Source organism: Primulina eburnea, chromosome 2 (genome assembly GCF_022965805.1).
Source record: "Primulina eburnea isolate SZY01 chromosome 2, ASM2296580v1, whole genome shotgun sequence".
Taxonomy (NCBI): Eukaryota; Viridiplantae; Streptophyta; class Magnoliopsida; order Lamiales; family Gesneriaceae; genus Primulina; species Primulina eburnea.
In genome coordinates, this window is record NC_133102.1 from 6,847,053 (window position 1) to 6,865,987 (window position 18,935).

The 18,935-nt window shown below is 34.7% G+C and overlaps 3 protein-coding genes across 5 annotated transcripts; 1 reads left to right on the forward strand and 2 right to left on the reverse strand.

Moving 5' to 3' along the window:
- Positions 1 to 411: 411 nt before the first annotated feature.
- Positions 412 to 4,705, reverse strand: LOC140822832 (uncharacterized). The gene is made up of 4 exons (XM_073183740.1): positions 4,503 to 4,705; positions 3,413 to 3,590; positions 1,790 to 1,947; positions 412 to 810 (listed from the first exon to the last, which is right to left on the reverse strand). The coding sequence occupies exons 2-4, from the start codon at positions 3,567 to 3,569 to the stop codon at positions 703 to 705; spliced, it is 423 nt and encodes a 140-aa protein (XP_073039841.1). The 5' UTR covers positions 3,570 to 3,590; positions 4,503 to 4,705; the 3' UTR covers positions 412 to 702.
- Positions 4,706 to 8,805: 4,100 nt separating this feature from the next.
- On the forward strand, positions 8,806 to 14,802 carry LOC140822833 (nucleobase-ascorbate transporter 6-like). Of its 3 annotated transcripts, none has more exons than XM_073183741.1 (15): positions 8,806 to 8,900; positions 9,144 to 9,265; positions 9,861 to 9,958; positions 10,062 to 10,235; positions 10,725 to 10,825; positions 10,993 to 11,068; positions 11,207 to 11,266; positions 11,398 to 11,582; positions 11,681 to 11,777; positions 12,216 to 12,302; positions 12,418 to 12,476; positions 12,551 to 12,642; positions 12,722 to 12,799; positions 14,213 to 14,373; positions 14,452 to 14,802. In XM_073183741.1, exons 2-15 carry the CDS (start codon positions 9,172 to 9,174, stop codon positions 14,668 to 14,670), a joined length of 1,581 nt encoding a protein of 526 aa, XP_073039842.1. In that variant the 5' UTR covers positions 8,806 to 8,900; positions 9,144 to 9,171; the 3' UTR covers positions 14,671 to 14,802. The 3 variants fall into 3 exon arrangements, with proteins under 3 accessions (XP_073039842.1, XP_073039843.1, XP_073039844.1); XM_073183742.1 differs by lacking the exon at positions 8,806 to 8,900 and adding an exon at positions 8,905 to 9,013; XM_073183743.1 differs by lacking the exons at positions 8,806 to 8,900; positions 9,144 to 9,265 and adding an exon at positions 9,337 to 9,752.
- Positions 14,803 to 15,068: 266 nt separating this feature from the next.
- LOC140822834 (inositol transporter 1) lies at positions 15,069 to 18,000 on the reverse strand. Its single transcript, XM_073183745.1, has 2 exons — positions 17,083 to 18,000; positions 15,069 to 16,281 (listed from the first exon to the last, which is right to left on the reverse strand). The coding sequence occupies exons 1-2, from the start codon at positions 17,638 to 17,640 to the stop codon at positions 15,337 to 15,339; spliced, it is 1,503 nt and encodes a 500-aa protein (XP_073039846.1). The 5' UTR covers positions 17,641 to 18,000; the 3' UTR covers positions 15,069 to 15,336.
- Between the last annotated feature and the right edge of the window lie 935 nt (positions 18,001 to 18,935).

Here is an 18,935-nt window from a genome sequence, read left to right on the forward strand (position 1 = left end):
AGCTCAGAGCCTCGCCTAGTTTACATATCATATTGCTATAAATAGAAATCGAAGTTAGTATATCCAATGATATCTAATCTCTTTACACATTAAATTATGTTAAATGAAATATATTATAGTTCAAAATATCCAACTCCTAATCTTTATCCAAATATGATTTGATAAAATATATCAAAACAAAATCATGTATGATACACATATAACAAAAGCTATCGATTCAAAAACTGATATGACGTCTTTCCCTTCAATTGCTACCAAAACATTAAAAATGGAACCGTACGTTGGCTGATATTTTCACACGACATCTTTGGCAATATTTACTACGGTTTTCCGACACATAGTGACCTGTTGGTAAACATTTTACATCTACCACCTCAAGAACAGATTTACTCCTACAATCGAGACGAAAAAACAGAAAAACACAACCACTACAAAATAAAATTGGCTCAGAAAGAAAGTGTACAACACAAGTGCTTGCAACACTTTCGAGATATACACAAGGCCCAAGTGGTCAGTACAAATTGTATAAATATACTGAAAGATGAGATCAAGATCTACATGGCAATGTAGTAGAAATTTGGTCCGTAACCATAAGTTCAGAATTTGGACACGATGGCTGCCAAATCACAAGAAAGGGGAATGTGGAAGGATGCAACTCAACCAGCGTCTGCCGTACCTAATAGTGAAGACCGGAGTAAAAATTTATAAGGAGTTGATCATCCTTTTCATCTCTGCCGACCTCCTAGCATCTGGTTCATCCAGAGCTCTCTCAGTCAGCACATGTTTAATTCGGCACATTGACTTTCTTACCTGTTCAATCATGACAAGGGAGGGATGAGTAACAGAAGACCATGACTCAGTGGCGGTAATCGGGCTGCAATTATATATCATATGGCCATACGAGTGGCTATTTATGGAAATTTGGGATTGTCATAAGAAACGGGGACATTAGCTATTGGAATGATGTCAGAAACTCAGGGTACTCCGATAATTCCTCAGACAATACAAAATATTGGCCTGGAAGTCACTTGCAGAATAGCAAAGGATACTACACTACATAAAAGATAATTACAGTCATGTTTAGTAGCATAGTATGAAGAACATGAAGACTGAAGCGATACGGCTAATGTAATATTCCTTTGTAGTGACTGCCGCCACCTGCAGAACGAAGTTTAATATATTTGTTCTAATAGGATTTTGATTTTTGAATTGGCTAATATATCAATTTCTCCGTACGACTGTAAGAAAATTTCAAAACTATCTTGGTAGATTTGCTATGTTAATGTTCTCAATAACAGAACACAAAAGAATAAAAGATAACCAAAATGGATCCACCATTGGAGTATGCTTCTAACAAAGTGGTCATTGACCGTAAACTTTTTATCTCCAAATAAAACCGTTAACCGCCTATTTAAGGAAGACCTAATTCTCTATATAAATAACTAAAATACTTTTGCTAGCGGGGCATTAAGCCGTAGCTCTAAGATAGTACAAGTCTAAAAGGCTAAATGGTTAATTATACCAGGAGAGTCATTTCCGAACACAATATTTAGGTGATTATTCAACACACACACACATTTAGGGAAGAGTCTTTCTCAAACACATATAGCAAAGCTTTACTAGTGACTGGTAGAGAGAACATGAAGCTAGCTATCAGCAGTCTATCAGATGCTCACACAAAAGAATCATTACCATGATCAGAAGAGATAGGAACAAGATGCAGTGGACAACTTGAGAACCGACACAATCAAATTACTTTCTCTAGTCAAGTTCAGAAGTAAAGTTGCACCTTTGGGACACGCTCTGGATTGGGAAAACGTAGGTTTTGAGCATGAAGCATCTGCCGCTGAGTCATCAACATATTCTTTTCCTTCAGAAGGACATACCAGAGCTTGTTAAGGTCATCCCAAGACTTGAGACGCAGTTCAGAAGCCTTCCAACTCCTACCTGAAAAATTAAAACTCTCTATCAGAGAAATAAATAACAACATAAACACACCAAAAGCAAGTATAACTCTTCCAATGAAGATTTATCACGTATACACATAAAAATTTATCTCAAAAAATCTGCTGGTGGAGTCGAATATATCAAATTTTATGAGTGACAAGTATTTAACCACTTTCAGAACACATAAACAAGTAGTGGTGCATGTTGCAAAGTTATTGTAGCCATACATGGTATATGGTCTTATGAGATCTATGGCCCACTCAAATGAATATGCACTACTTAATGAGAACACCTTTATCGAAATCTTCCGTACATGTCTTACATAAATAAGCTCAGAATGCAATCTATCAAGGAGAGAATGAAGCAGTTAATGATGAATCTTAGCAGTACAACAATGGGCAGATGAAAGACGCATTAATCAACCACCAACCATATAATAGTAGGAAGAAAAAACTTTCAGAAGAACAGTTGTATTTCTTCCCTTGAAGTTATGAAAGGAATCGAGCATAGGATACAAGAGCGAGGAAAGGTGGTTATAAATGGGTTTTGAAGACATGATCTTATTCTTCACTTTCCAAGTGAGCAAATAGTCAAAATAAGATACAGCAGAATTATCGAGCAACAATGGTCTAATTCAATTATCAAAGTGCGTAGTGCTTGAAATAGAGAAAGAAAATCTGGCAACAAACTTCAAAAAAAAAAAAAAAGAGTGCAACCTGATCGTTGGTGTTTACCAGTGTTAAAATCTGCTGCATAAAGTGATATGTTTTTCACATCAAGTGTGTGAAAATCAGTTGAAGATCAAACTTTCAACTGTAAATTCTCGCATTTACATCCCCAGATTCCAAGTAAGTTTATCAATTCATGAACACTTGTTATCCATACATTTCTTCTCAAGCAACAACATGATCCCTTTGATGAGCACATCTTGATTTAGAGACCATATCTGTTGGCTAAGATTTACTATTTTCCTAGTGGAACCCCTTGGCAAGAAACCACTCACTAACGATGAGAGTGTTATACGCTTCTTCCTTCAAATAAGAGAATCATATATCTACTAACCCCGTGTTAAAAGTTTTTTGTCTTTCACAGAACAAGTGTTCAGGCACCACTTATATGTCTTACTATACCTATGAAAACAGATCAATCATGTTAAGGCGTTCAAAATCTGCATTTTGATCCTTACCCCCTGCACTCCAAAAAGAATGCATGAAAAGACAGAGGGAATAAAGTAAAGAATGGAATGACTGTGAGGAATCGAGGCTTTCTTCTTAATCCATGGCCTTAACACAGTCGTTCTTCTTCCATTTAAAATAACCTGAATTCTTCCATACATGACTAAAATCTTCAGGCATCGAAAAAAATGCATCCCAGGGCCTAGCATACAAAACTAAAATACCCAACAAAGAAAAACAAAAACAAAAACAATGTTATCAATGAGTGGACAGAGACAGTAACATTTTACCATAGACAACCGGTTTATCATCCTCCGGGTTCCTATCAGCCTCGAAGAACTCCTCAAGTGGGTTATGCGGAAGCTTAGAAGCAGCAGCAGCAGCAGCTGAAGCCTCAGATTTGGCAGCAGCGTATAGCGTCCTCCCAAATATCCTTGTCAAAAACATTACTTTCAAAATGAGAACTTTCTGCAAGAAGCAAGATAAAATATGAATAATGAACACCAAAAACCGCTAATCAAAACACACTTTCTTTAAAATGCGAAGATCGCAAACTTTCCAATTAAATTCCGCGCCTCGAGTATAATCTCAACCTGGGTGTTATTTATTCCTACCATTTGCCACGAATAACAAAACAATACAACAGAGGGGCCAGGAATCAAGCAAATGAGCAGTAGGGGTGTTCAGTCTGTTATAACCGAACCGAAATTAGCAAAACCAAATGAACCAAATTTTTTTTCGACCAACCAAACCAGCAATCGATTAAATCGAACCAATAAAAAATCGGTTATTTCGCTCCGTAACCGAAATAACCGCTTTTTTTATAAAAAAAAAACCCTGGATTTTTCAATTTTTTGTCACTCCTCATCTTATTTTATTGAATTCCAACAATTCGTTACACCGATCATTCGACTTTCTATCCACCGAGAGAGCACTGAAAATCAGTAATGTCACAACCATTTGAAATCACACAAAAAACAACACTTGATTAAATTAACCATTAAGTTGATACAACATATACTCATGTATATATAAGCAAAAAAAAAAAGAGAGCAGAAATTGAAGCTTTAAGCAGAAATCTCGAAGCACGTGGACAAATCTCGATCATCCATCTATCATGAAGAATATCCTTTCAAAAAAAAAAAGTGAATCCTGTACCCACATTGGATAAATCTCGTTTCATCCTATCCTATCACGGAGAATGTCCACGTGAGAAAGATGAAATAAACCACTCAGGGATACAACACATACTCATGTAAACTAGTAAAAAAATGAATAAAATCTGAAATCTCCAAGCAAATCAAGCAAAGTTATGAATTTATTTTCACAAATAAACATGAGAAAAAAAACGATAATCGAAGTAAATAAAGATTTACTCACAAGTATCGGTTTCTCGTCCCGGATCCCGTCGTCCGTTGGTTCGAAAATTAGGGCTGAGAGCAAAAGTAAAGAGAAAGAACGATGGATAGAAGTCGAAGAACTGAAGAAAACAGTGACCAACGATGAAGTCTGAAGATGAAGTCCTCGTAGGTTTTCGTTTAGGACCTGTAAAAATTAGATTGGACTTTTTGTTTTAAGCCCTCACTTACCAAAAACCCGAATTGTAACTTTTTGCAAAGCACGCTATTTGAAAGCGTGTTGGGTTTGAAACTCATTTGGCATCCTTGTCAGCCCAATAAAAATATTTTATAAACATCTACTTGTTGGGCTGATGATACCCCAAGGCCCAATTTCAGTTCATTAAAAAAGTTGTTATATATTAATTTTAATGTAACAAATATCGTACATTTTTATTATTTAGGTAAAATTCAGTTTTTGTATATGACAATTTTATTTATTTTTAAAAAATAACAAATTAAAACTAAAATTCGACAAATAAATAATATCAAAATTGTGATTTTTCCTAATTTACTTTTTATTATTTCCAAAAGACATAACTGCCAATAATTTCGTCCTCATTATCTGAGAGCTAAGGCCATCTCCAATCCACTGCACTACATTGGTGTTACACTAAAATCATCTCCAACCACATTGCATTAATTTTACACTACAATAGAATATTTCAAGAATATTCTTTTTTTTTCAATATTAATATTTCTGTTTTATGTTAATTATTTATAATTTGATAATATAATGATAATTAAATATTATAATTTATATATTAAAATTTATATATTTAAATGGATGAAAGAATTTTATACAAAGATTTGAGTAAAATTACTGATCCAACTCTGCGTGAGTACACTAAAGCTCAGCAACAAAAAATATTGCAAAAAAGACTTGAAGATGAACGTCGAGAAAATGACAACTTCGGATCTTATTTTGGAGATATTGGAGGATCGGGGTCTGGTTTACTGCATTACTAAAAATCTTTTTTTGACGTAATTTTTTTATGTTTCGTAATTTTATGGTTTGTTAGTTGTCGTAGTTTGTTTATTGTTACGTAATTTTTGTTGTTTTTTGTTCGTAATTTGTACCATTTTAACACATTATTAATTTAATCTGTGTTTTTTTTTATTTTTTATTTTTACACTTAATTAATTTCTAATCAGAATATTAAAAATTTTATAATTAAAATTTCAAAAAAATATTAATTAATTAAATATTAAACACTTTATTAAATTAATCAAATTAAAAACTAAAAAAAATAAAAAAAATATAAAAAAAAATTGTGAGAACCCGAATTTCCAGCAGCATTATTCAGTAGCAATGGAAAATTACAGTAGAAGCTAACAATTCCAGCAGCAGTCAATAATTCAGAAGATGATATTTTTCCAGCAGACACAATTCCAGCAGACAGAATTCCAGCATATAGAATCCAGCAGCAGAAGAATTCAGCAGCGCAAGATTCCAGCAGACAGTTACTGATTCAGCTTAGACTTGTAACTGAAGCATTAACATGGAATAAAGGATGTTAATGGCAGATTATGGCCATTAATTGAGAGTCTAACAAGCAGAAACATTGCCTATAAATATCACCCTCAAACACCTGAATTGGTTTACCAAAATCTTGAGTTGTCACTTGAAATATTTGAGCTAAGAGAGTGCTGATTTTCGAGCAGCAGAAACCAGTAGCAAGAACAAGCAGACTTCAGATTTCAACCGAAATACTTTTAGCAAATTACAGTAAGTGGACTTATGTATAAATATCTTGAAATCCGTATGATAATTCTGTTTTAAAGTTCAGTTTCTGTATGATTTCTGATATATGATTTTGAAGCACTGAAACTCCCCAGTGAACTAATGGTAGGAATATATATTCTGAACATTTCTGAATTCTGATTCTGATTCTGGCCTCACCCCTTAGAGGAGCGAACATATAGGGGACTGATATCAGTTTAGCCATGAAATTCACTAACATGTTCAGTGCTTACTAATTCTGAATTCTGTTCTGGAACCTGCAAATTCTGAATTCTGATTTCTGTTATGAAATACGAGTTTTCAGTATATTATTGTATTTCTGTTTCTGTTGAAAACGATTTCGAAAACTGGGAGTTATTCCCGCCCCTGCTTACTGAGTGACAATCATATCACTCACCCACCAAACCCATCTCAGATAAGAACGAGAAAGAGTCGATAGGAGAAGAGGAGCAACGTCAGTTTTGGGGCTGGTGATGAAGATCATTGTTCTTAGTTCTGATTTATGTTTTATATTCCGTCAGACATTGTAATTTTATGGTTTTACATTTCCGCTGTAAAACATTTATCCTTGAGTTGTAACAGACAACGATTATTATGAATAAAAGACTGGTTTTCTGAAATTCTGTACTTCTGAGGCTTGTTGTTTTCGAATGAATATTTGAGAGCAACGCCGGTGTCAACTAACCCCCGTCTCGGGGCGTGACAAAAATTGTGGCAGAGCAAAATTACTGCGCCACATGTGGAGCAGCTTGTAGAGCTGCTCCAATCCAGCGCCAGTTTTGGTGCTGGATTGGAGTGAAAATCATGGGTGGTGCCATGATTGGAGATGCTCTAAGACTTCCAAATTTTTAACACCAAGGAATTATAAGTAAGGTTAAACTAGTTTAAGTTTCTTAATATATTTACTTGTATCCATGTTTTGTATAATAGTTAGTTTTAAAATACAATGTATCAGAAATCAAAACAGCGTTCTCTTCGAAAAAAGTCATGCCAAACAACAATGCAAGATATGTCAACTGCATAGTTAGATGGACACCCTCTCCTCTAGGGTGGAAATCTCTAAATGTAGATGGAAGCTGCAACCAAAAAACTCGAAAAGTTGGTGGAGAAGGTATTTTTAAGGATGAACTTGGGGACTGGATCTTGGGTTTTACCCACAACATTGGTTGGTGTCCGGTTGAGGAGGCAGAGCTTTGGGCGGTCCGCAAAGGGCTGGAATTAGCATGGAACTCGGGCTACAAGAAGATTATACTTGGAATTGACTCAGCAAAGGTCGTGCAGTGACTGAAAAAAGAAGAATTGCCTTGTTCATCCATCCTTAACTTGCTCTCTACCTGTTTGAACATCTTGAATAGAGACTGGGAAGTCAGAATCAACCATATATACAGAGAACAAAACAGGGCAGCTGACTACTTGGCATCGAAAACACTAAGTATCAACGAGGATACAGAGATATCTGGACCCCTCCAACAGGACTAGAGGACATCATTGAAGAAGACAAGATGGACATAAGATATTTCAGAAGAATGATAGTGCGCTAGTCGTACTATGACGGGTGACCTTCCTCTCTTGTAACCCAAAAAAAAGAAAAATAGTTAGTTTTAAAATATTTTTTTACTAACTATTTCCATTGTATCTATTATATTTCTATCATTTCTACTTAAAAATTAATAAATTACATTTTAAATTTTTTAAAAAACCATTTATTTCTGCTTTTTTTTTAAAGATAAGTGTGTCACGAGTCGCTAGTTCTAGTAATATTTGGGAATGTAATATTTGGGAATTCGACATAGATAATTTTTCTTACTTTTACTTTTTGGAATTCCCTATATTCCCTCATTAAGGTGGATTGTGTATCAATCGGTCGATTCAACCAATTTCTTTAATAATCATTACTGCTGAATATTTACAATTAATTATAGTTTATTACACAAAACCTAAAAATATCCATTTTGAAGAACCTTTTTACATTTCATTACAATAGGTTGCTAGTATATCCCATCTGCATCAAGGAATTCACATGTCTTTATGGGCCATTGCAGATAAGGAAACAAACAAAGCAAGAAAACTTCTAAATAAAGCCTTGAAAGTGTGCACTTTGCATAAGATTCCCTCCAGTGTAATTTCCTTTTCTCAGCATGCTCCATAAAACGAGCTTAACATTTCAAGCACCGAGATATAGGCATGTGGTAAGCACCATTCCACTAAGTCTAATTCAAGAAAGTTTAAATTTTTAAGTTTTTAAAGTACAGAATTTTAGCACTTTATACGACACATTAAATGATCTAGTTGAGGAATAATGAACTTCTTTCTGTCTTGCACAGTCCATGCAATAGAACAGATTTGAGTTACAATACTTTTATTATCATGATTTTATTAACAGATTTGAGCCAGTTTTGTATCTTATCTATATGCGGATTCTGCAAAAAACAATTGTCACATTACTGTTATTCGAGGCTTCTTTTCTCGACTTTATGTAAAAAAAATATACCATTTGCCATTGCCACCTTTTGTAAAGTTGCTTCCTTTTTTTAATATACCTCCCCTTTTATGCTGCAGAAAGTTTTCTTCTTTTGATTGTACAAACATCAGTTCATGAGTTTTTCTTCTTGAAAAGCTTCCACATTTCATACCAAGGTACATTGTGTTTTTCCTCTTCCTTGTACATAAGGGACCTCTATTTATATGCTCTTATTTTGTTGAAAACTACAATATTTTAACACACAGAGTTCCATTTGCTTGGCTTTCTTGTGAGTTTTTTCTCGAACTTTTTCTTACTTAGATAGTGAGTGGGATATGATAAATTTGCACGGATTGCATAATTTCTGAAATATTTCTGATCAGACTCTTGAAAAATTTAATATTTCTGTTATATCACAGATATATAAAGGTGAAAAAGTTACAAGTAATGGCAGCAAAGGCAGCAGATGAGCCAGTACCACATTTACCAAAAGACCAGCTTCCAAATGTTGCTTACTGCATTACCAGCCCTCCTCCATGGCGTCAGTTTTTGTTTAATTTGCTATAATTTCTTCACTTTTTAGTATATTCTTTCGGTGATCTTAAATCCCAAATTATTATTTTTTTTGGTTTTGGCAGATACCATGTCCTAATTTTTGCGATACCATCTACTACAGTTATTCTGCCTTTTTAAAGTTATTCTGTTTTTATCTTTACCTTTATGAAAAAATAAAAATATTCCTTCTGCTTTACTAGAGAAATGTACTCCCATCCAATTTCCATAAACTTGTAGTTATCCTTAATCATATGCATTACATTTTATAAATCTTGTGTTTTCTAGATAAAATGGCATGACTGTGACTTAGGATTTGCTAAATTTCTAATCATGTTGATCCATTTTCATTAGTTCGAGTTTGGAAATCCTTCATCAAAATGTTATGATAAATTTAGCTCGGTCATAATCGTGTAACTTGTTTTGTTGAGACATAGCATTCAAATGAGTTGTGAATCATTGTTTTCCGATGAATGGTCAGAAAATGCCTTCTTTCTCGGTTTTATATTTTAAATTTTGTTTCTTATAAAACCAAAGGTGTATTAGTGCAATTTTTTGAGGCATGTTTGCTATTGTTTTTGCAGCCGAAGCCATAATTCTTGGATTCCAGCATTATCTGGTGATGCTTGGCACGACTGTTATGATTCCTACGGCCTTGGTACCTCAAATGGGAGGAGGAAATGTGAGGCATTGGATTGTTTTTGTGCAGTTCAATTTATGAACGTTGGCTCTATTTGATTTTTGTATGCGGAAATATATTCTTACACCAACTTTTTGACCTTAAGGAGGAGAAAGCGAAAGTTATTCAGACGCTGCTGTTTGTTTCTGGTTTGAACACGCTGTTGCAGACATGGTTCGGAACCAGATTACCTGCTGTAATTGGAGGTTCATACACCTTTGTTGCCCCCACAATTTCGATTATTCTGTCTGGCAGATGGAGTGATCCTGACCCAATATCGGTTTGTGATCTTGAACCTATTGTTGTTTGATCCCAGTCTGTTGTACTTGGTATGTGTGACACCTCTCCTCCATCCTATATCAGGGTGCGGTACATATGCAAAATGCCTTACGCAACTATGATATGAACATATGCAAAAGATCATATGCTCGTGAAGTGAGAATGTATACTGAGTAGTTGCTTGCAGAACTCACTTAATTGAGTATTCTGCCTGGGCTTGTGGGCCAGGATGTAACAGCGTATCATTCTGGTATCCCAGGCTTGTTTTACATAATTTTCAAGGTGGCTCATAAGATATGAACATGCAATAAATATCTTCTGTACCTCATAAACTACGCAGCAAATAAAATTACAAAACCAACTTAGCATTCAGTCTTTTGAGACTTAACTGCACGGAGAGAACAGTACACAGAGAGTCCTACACGAAATACTATTGTTTATTTTTGGTGATTTGATCCTTAAGATGTGTTTACCATGAATGATGCTTCAGAAGTTCAAGAAGATAATGAGGGCCACACAGGGTGCACTTATTGTTGCTTCAACAGTCCAGATAGTCCTGGGTTTCAGTGGTCTTTGGCGTAATGTTGTGAGGTTTGTCTAAACTTTAGCAAGTATATCATTAATATAGTTGAAGTAAATAGTCATGTTTACTAGTTGTAGTCAACTACTAAGTTGTTTAAAAAATGATGTCTCATGTAAGATTACACTGGTTCCGGGGGTTCGATTTATACTAATGTGGTATGTTCAAAATGGCGCAGGTTTCTGAGTCCAATTTCCGTTGTCCCTTTGGTTTCTGTAGCTGGTTTTGGGCTCTATGAGTTTGGTTTTCCAGGAGTAAGAAATAGAACATCTTTTAGTTGCCACATTCAAATATTGTTTCTCCTTTTTCAAGAAACTATGTTCAAGAAAATACTTTTTAAGCCACTTGCTACTTCCAAACTCACTCTTTTTATCTCTGCATTTTGCATTCAGGTTGCCAAATGCATTGAAATCGGGTTGCCACAGCTCGTCCTTTTGGTTCTCTTCTCTCAGGTAACAAGTTACAAGTTCAGTTTGACTAAGAAGATCAACATGTTATCCCCTGAGAATCTTGTCACAATAAGCGTATCTAACAGTTAACTTGGCTAACTAGTTTCACTATCATAACATGTCATTTACTACAGTATTTGGTCCACCTCATACGTCCCGGGAAGTATCTCTTGGACCGGTTTTCAGTTTTATTCTCCGTGGTGATTGTATGGATTTATGCTCATTTTCTTACTGTGGGTGGTGCCTACAATGGAAAGCCAACAAATACGCAAATAAGCTGCAGAACTGATCGTGCTGGACTTATAGATGCTGCTCCCTGGTAAGCTTAACTTTCTTGACTATAGCAGGGACTCACGAGAATTGTGATTCTAAAATTGTTTTCCTTACTAAAATAAGTGTTTGTTCACTGATTTCCAGGATAAGAGTTCCATATCCGTTCCAATGGGGGGCACCTTCATTTGATGCTGGCGAAGCCTTCGCCATGATGATGGCAGCGTTTGTGGCCCTCATAGAGGTTTGTTGTTATTTTGTCCGTGGGTTGCACAGATTGATAGATGGAAAAGATGTCCAATAAATTTTTTTGATTGATCAATATTGCAATATACATCCTACTTCTAGAAAGACTTGTACAGGTTTATGAAGTCATATAATGGATTCCTTTATCATAGGGTTGATCTTTTTTTTTTTGTAAAAATGAGTGTATAGGCCTCGCTTGCAACAAATATTGTCCTCGTATTTGCCTTTAGGATGCAGAAACAGCTTCTTACATTAAGATATCTTGAATCTTCACCTTCTCTTATTTTTCCTTGGCTTCTAAATGACACAATGTTCATTATCTTTGCAGCTCACAATTTCTTAGTTAAAGCCAAATTACATTTTAAGAATTGCACGTACTTGTTGACTGCAACTTACACTTTTCTGAACATGTTTTGTGTGTCTAATGTGATTTCAGTCTAGTGGTGGCTTTGTTGGATTGTCGAGATATGCGAGTGCGACACCCTTGCCACCATCTATTTTCAGCCGTGGCGTAGGCTGGCAGGTAGAATAAGACATCTTGCACTGCATAGGGGACTCTTTCAATGTCTCAGTAATTTCCCAGAAACAGAATGAATGTTAGAACATAGATTTTCATGTCGCCTGCTTCTGTATGCCAGGGTATTGCTATCTTGTTGTCTGGAATTTTTGGAACTGGGAATGGATCATCAGTGGCTATGTAAGACAGTGACTCTTGATTTCTGCGTGATTTCATATCTTATGCTATATATGCTTTTCTTTGCTTCTGCTCAGTGAGAATATTGGGCTGATAGCACTGACACGAGTTGGCAGTAGAAGAGTAGTGCAGATATCTGCTGGATTCATGATTTTCTTCTCTGTTCTGGGTAATTATCCGATTCTTTTAAACAAAATATTCTTCTGTAGATGACATTGCTCTCTAAGAAACCAGAGTTATCTTTGCAGGGAAATTTGGAGCAGTCTTTGCTTCAATTCCAATGCCTATTGTGGCTGCGTTGTACTGTGTCTTCTTTGCTTATGTTGGTAAGTGTTTACAATATGTGAATCCAATATCTCGTCCCTGATGAGATTGTCTTAGAGCTGTGAATGATCGGCAATATACAATCAATTTGAAACAAATTTACTAGGGTGGGATTACTTACCCCTGAAATATTGTTCTTAAAAATCTTTTTTGTCATTGTTTTTATAATTACTAGCATGATGCACGTGCGTTGCACGTAATTTCAATTATATTATAAAAATTAAAAAAATAAGATTTTCTAAAAAATAATTTGAATTATTTTGTTATTTATCTGAGCTTAATTTCTTATCATATTAGACGATTTATAAGAACTTATATAACTTACTTTCAAAATTGTTTTCCAAATTAAAATTCAAGCAGTTGATTTTATGTTATATAATAAATTGTAATGAACATAATATATAGAACAAAATGAACTGAAACAAAATTTTTTTAAAAAAATTATATATTCAAACACAACGTATAAATCATAATAACCTAAAAATCAACCAAATTATGTATTTTACCAATGTATAAATCATAATCTACAAAAGCGAAGCGTACTAAAGACAAATAATTATCAATTTAAAATCACTATGACTAACTCATAAAAACAATATTAATACAAATGAAATAGTAATATTGACAGTAAAATATAACTCATAATATTTAATTTAACCTCTTAATTTTTTTTTTTACTTTTTATTTTTACAATTCTATATCATGGATGATAAATTTTATATATCGATCTTTCGTAGACTAATATTGATGACTATTAATTTTTGTTAAATAAATTTTAAAATAATAAATAAATCAATATATGTAAAGATGATTTTTTTCTCTTATCAATTTTTCATATAATATTTAATTATGTCATATTTCATTTTTAAAAAATTATTTCATTCTATGTACATATAAATATGTGGATGATAGGAAAACAATGCCCTTCACCGTGATTACAATAAAATCATTGGAAAAACATGTAGAGAGAATTAAAAGGATAAAACATTTAAATGTAGTATAAAGATGAGTTATTTGATAAAATTAATGTAGGAGTTACATTCTAATCTTGAAGTGTGAATAGAAGGTTAATTATGTCATTGCACAATTGGAAAACAATGCCCTTCATCCACACTTTTATAGGTATATAGATATAGATAAGTTTGAAACCCAAAATCCATGCCATCGGGCTACGCCTCCTCCCCTTGTCTGCTCTCGCTCTCATTTTCCTATTTCATGGATTTACCCCTACATGCAACTGAACAACATGTGTTGACTGTTTTCGTAAAATTTGAGTGGATGAGAAGTAGCTACTAACGGGAACCTATTATATAAATTTCCACTGATGAGGACCCATGGCATTAATTCTTCTGAACAAAGTTTATTGCATCTAAATGATTCACATGATACTTACTATACGCAATCCTGATGCACAGGCTCGGGTGGTTTGAGTTTCTTGCAGTTCTGCCAACTTAACAGCTTCAGGAACTTGTTCATATTAAGCTTTTCAACTTTTCTTGGCTTGTCGATTCCCCAGTACTTTAACGAATACACTGCCATCAATGGATACGGCCCGGTCCACACATCTGGCCGATGGGTATGCACAACCGTAAATTCTTGGCATTCATATAAATAAGAACTTTTACTCACAAAAAATAATCTTTCCATCTTGCAGTTCAACGACATGGTAAACGTCCCCTTTTCCTCCAAAGCATTTGTAGCTGGTATAGTTTCATACTTTCTTGACACCACTTTACACAAGCAAGATGCACAAGTACGGAAAGATAGAGGAAAACATTGGTGGGACAAGTTCAAAGACTTCAAGACTGATACCAGAAGTGGGGAATTCTACTCCCTTCCCCTCAATCTCAACAAATATTTCCCATCTGTCTAATGTCTGTCCCTGGAAGGACAACGGATCTTCCTTGTATCATGCTCGTTCAGTAGTTCTGTAAAACTAAATATTTATAAAGAATTATGGGACTCTACAATCCCATTATTTAGTGTCTGATTAATTTGACATCAAGTCTCCATGTCTCACTTCATCAAATTTTTTTCTTATAATTCAATCTGTTTCTGTAAAACAACATTATATAATCCAACACTTGCGTTCAAGCTGATCTCAAGTATAGAACTTGCCCTATGGCTTAACAATCACTGTCACGCTACAAAGCCCAACTAACTCTGACATATGCAACTTTCATTCCCATATAAAGGCATTCTGGTTTACATAAAACTTTTGCACATTTTACACTGGTTCATAAATGAAAATAAAAAAGCATGGAAAATGCATGATGTGAATTATGCATTGCATTACAGAATAAGTTTATTTAAAAACTACATAGGCGTACCAGGTGAATTACATATGCGTACCAGGTGTGACTCAATCACTGAACCTAAGTTTGGTATAAGCAACAGTTCCATCTACTCTTGCCCTAGTTGCTCACTTATTGGATTATTTCCCATGGTTTACCGGGATTTCGAACACATTATAGTGGACACACATCTCACAAACATTCAGATTGCATAAAACAGAAAAAGAGATTCAAAGGTTCATCGCTCAACGGTTGTTTCCAGTTTCCAGCAGTGGTTCTTCACTACAGTCATGGCCCCGAGCTCTCTCCTTCCAGATTTTGTCCACTTCCTCAAATGACAATCCCTTTGTCTCAGGCACAAAAAGAACGACAAATATAAATGCGACAACAGCCACTCCAGCAAGTATCAAGAAAGTTTGGCCAGTACCCACAGCTTCAGCTAAGGACAAAAAACTTTGAGCTACTATCAGATTCGATATCCAGTTCACTGTGGCAGACATGCCACCACAAAGTCCACGGTAGGCCTCTGGATATATTTCTGAATTAACTGTCCAAGGGACAGGGCCCATTCCAGGTGAAAAAAATGCGATGTAAAGAGCCAAACCCACAACTGCAATCCAACCATAAAACCCATTTACAGGATCCGTTGATTGAAAGAAAAATGCCACAGCAAGGACAATAAGAGATATGGTTACTCCACACAAACTACTTAGAGCTAACTTCCTGCGACCAACATGATCAATGAGGTATATTCCAAGAACTGTACCAAGGGCATTCATGGCCGCAACTATGAGAGATAGAAGAAGTGCTAATTGATTCGAATGAAAGCCAGCCATTTGCACAATTGTTGGGCTGTAGTACATAACTGTGTTGATTCCCGTAAATTGTTGAAAGGCCTGCATACCTGCTCCAGCCAAAAAAGCAAGTCTTAATTCCTTTAATTTGATAACGTCAATGTAACTGACATTGTTGCTTTTCTCTTGCTCTTCCCGAAGTGCAGCAGCAAGCTGATCTACCTCCTTTTCTAACCGATGTGGATCATAAATTTTAGAAAGCACAATAATGGCTTCAGATTTATCCTTCTTCATGTAAAGCCACCGTGGAGACTCGGGCAAAAATATAATAAGAGAAAATTGTACAATAGCAGGCAATGCAGATACTCCAAGCATCCACCGCCATGTGCCTGGAACCTGGTTAGCCATTAAACAACAAAAATCACAGAAGGCAACACCAATTATTACCAAAAGAAATACACATCATGGATATGACATTACTTACTTCACATTGATAAACTAAACAATCTTAAAATTTTCAGTCATGTTGTCTCTTTTTTTCAAAACTTTCACTAGCTAACTATTCCTTAAGCCATATACCAAAAAAACACACAAATATAATCAAAACATGGATTAGCCATAATACCGATAGCAAATTAAGAACTTTGATATCTGACCCACGAAATCATTAAATGTTGATGTTTCTGATAAGCAATGGAACTAATAAAGGGATAGAGAATCAGGACGGCTTACGAAAGAATGAAAGAGGTATCCAAATCTCTTTTGCTAATTGATAATAATCAACCATCATTCTGAGATCAAAAGAAACTTCTCAGCTGTGTCCATAGTCGCCATAAATCTACCAAATACAAGGTGGCAAAACACTGGAAAATACTTTAGTAAAGAGAGTTAACCCCACAAAATAATTGAGCATACAAAACCTCCCATGGTCATCCAATGAACACGCAATATGAAATGTCAGCTAAAACACTCTTTAGAACCTACAATCATTTAACTTTCCATCATCCCGAGTATACAAAAGCTGGTCCTCCAAACTATAGCACCGGTAACATTGACAAACCATCAAGAACTACACATTACCTAGCACACTCTATGTGTCGTAAAATTTTCACAAGATGAATTTAACAAACATAATAATCACAAAAATTAGCAACTGCAAAAGCTAGCAAATAAAATGACCGAGACCAAAAGTCCGACCTCTGTAAAAGCAATGTTCACAAGGTAAGAAAGAAACTGTCCACCAGTAATCATCAGCACATTGGTACTGACGAGGCCACCCCTAATTTCTGACGGAGAAGCCTCGGCAATATATACAGGAGCCGTAACAGATGCTACACCGATACCCAATCCAACCAAGAATCGTCCCGCGATAAGAACATAAGCATTGGGAGCAGCAGCCATGACTATGGATCCAACAATAAACACTAAATCAGCAAAGATGGTAGCTTTCTTACGCCCGTAATGATCATTAATCCAACCACCTCCAGCAGCTCCAATCATGGCACCAACCAAAGCCATGCTGACAATTGTCTCCTGTAAAAAACTACTCCCATTAACTTCCTCGAATTCCTCTTTTATATACAAAAGGGCTCCAGAAATAACTCCAGTGTCATATCCAAAAAGAAGACCGCCGATACCAGCAACCATAGTCAGTCCCAGCACATAAGAGTTGCTGAAATAGGTGATCCTCCTGCCCCCGTTTTCTCCGCCATCATTCAAATATCCTGAACTCGCTGGCAATAACTCTATCGTCATCTCCTCCTCGCAGCTATTGATAATTATCTCACAAGTGAAATAATCTTAAATAAAAAAAAAAATTCTTAAATGTAAGGTTGCAAAATAATGAAGAATCTGTCCACGAATTCAACCACGATTAACAATTACAAACAACATCAACAATTTACAGAACAAGAAAGAGAGAAGAAGATGGAGTGCAAGGTAACTTTGGGTTGGAATTTGGTGACGTGGGGCAGAAGCAGAAAATCAGATAAGGGTTCTTGTAATCGGTATGGGCAGGTACATCTCCTGAGATGACAACCAAATTTAGGCATTTCGAGGAGAAATTCTTGATTTCTTACAACTTCATTTTGAATTTCTCTAAATTCAAACATTAATTTGTGTTTAATATCTGTCGGCGGAAAATAAGATTTTATATCCTTGATTCACGAGAATCTTTTTTTCCATATTCACGTGTCTTTTTTATAGATGAAAATATATACAAAAACATTTTAAAATATGATTTTAATATAGAGAACTTGAATATCAACCATTTCAAATATTATATAAATAAGATTTTGAGTATAAAATAACAACTATATTAATATCATATTTGTTACATTTGTTTTAACAATGAAATATTATATATTAGTATCACATTTTTTAATATTTTGTGTCGATTTTCATCAGAGAAAAGACACGATTCATTAATATCAATACTTGTTATATAAGTTTGGGTGCTGAAAAATCGTATATTAGCGGGGTGTATTGGTTATAGACTTTTCATGACTTTTAGGATGTTTAAAAGTCTAGAGGTATTCAAACTAGACTTTTATATACTCCATAAAAGTTTAGTGGTATTCAATGTAACTTTTGTAGAATTTAAAAAAGTCATGTGGTATTCAAACTTGACTTTTAAAAACACTACGAAAGTCTATAGGTGTTCAAAATGTCAATAGACATTTAATGACTCTATAGAATTCTATTAATTACAAGAATTATATCCTGAAGTACAACAATAAAATGTCAACAAAAGTCTTTGATTCAACCTAAAGATTTGGATTTACATTTAATACAAACTTTCATTCTTTTCTCATCTATTTATTTTTCTTTTTATTTGTACTTTTTAAAAACTAAAATTTAATTTTTTTATTAATTATTATATACCATTTTATTTTTAATTATTTTCTTTAATTTTAGTTAATATATCTTAAATTATTGTATAAGCAAATTCATACCGATACTAAACCAAAATTTTCGGTACACAGAACCAAAAAACCCTTACATTTTAAAAAAAATTATAATTTATTGTTTTAAAATATTATATATTTTAA

Coding starts and splice junctions, on each gene's coding strand:
- LOC140822832 (XM_073183740.1), bottom strand. CDS start 3,569: ATGTTTTTGACAAGGATATTTGGGAGGACGCTATACGCTGCTGCCAAA. Junction 1,948..3,412: donor TGATAAACCGGTTGTCTATG/GTAAAATGTTAC, acceptor TTAATTTTTCAG/GTAGGAGTTGGAAGGCTTCT. Junction 811..1,789: donor ATCCAGAGCGTGTCCCAAAG/GTGCAACTTTAC, acceptor ATGATTGAACAG/GTAAGAAAGTCAATGTGCCG.
- LOC140822833 (XM_073183741.1), top strand. CDS start 9,172: ATGGCAGCAAAGGCAGCAGATGAGCCAGTACCACATTTACCAAAAGAC. Junction 11,583..11,680: donor CTTATAGATGCTGCTCCCTG/GTAAGCTTAACT, acceptor ACTGATTTCCAG/GATAAGAGTTCCATATCCGT. Junction 12,800..14,212: donor TGTCTTCTTTGCTTATGTTG/GTAAGTGTTTAC, acceptor CCTGATGCACAG/GCTCGGGTGGTTTGAGTTTC.
- LOC140822834 (XM_073183745.1), bottom strand. CDS start 17,640: ATGACGATAGAGTTATTGCCAGCGAGTTCAGGATATTTGAATGATGGC. Junction 16,282..17,082: donor TGAACATTGCTTTTACAGAG/GTCGGACTTTTG, acceptor ATGGCTAACCAG/GTTCCAGGCACATGGCGGTG.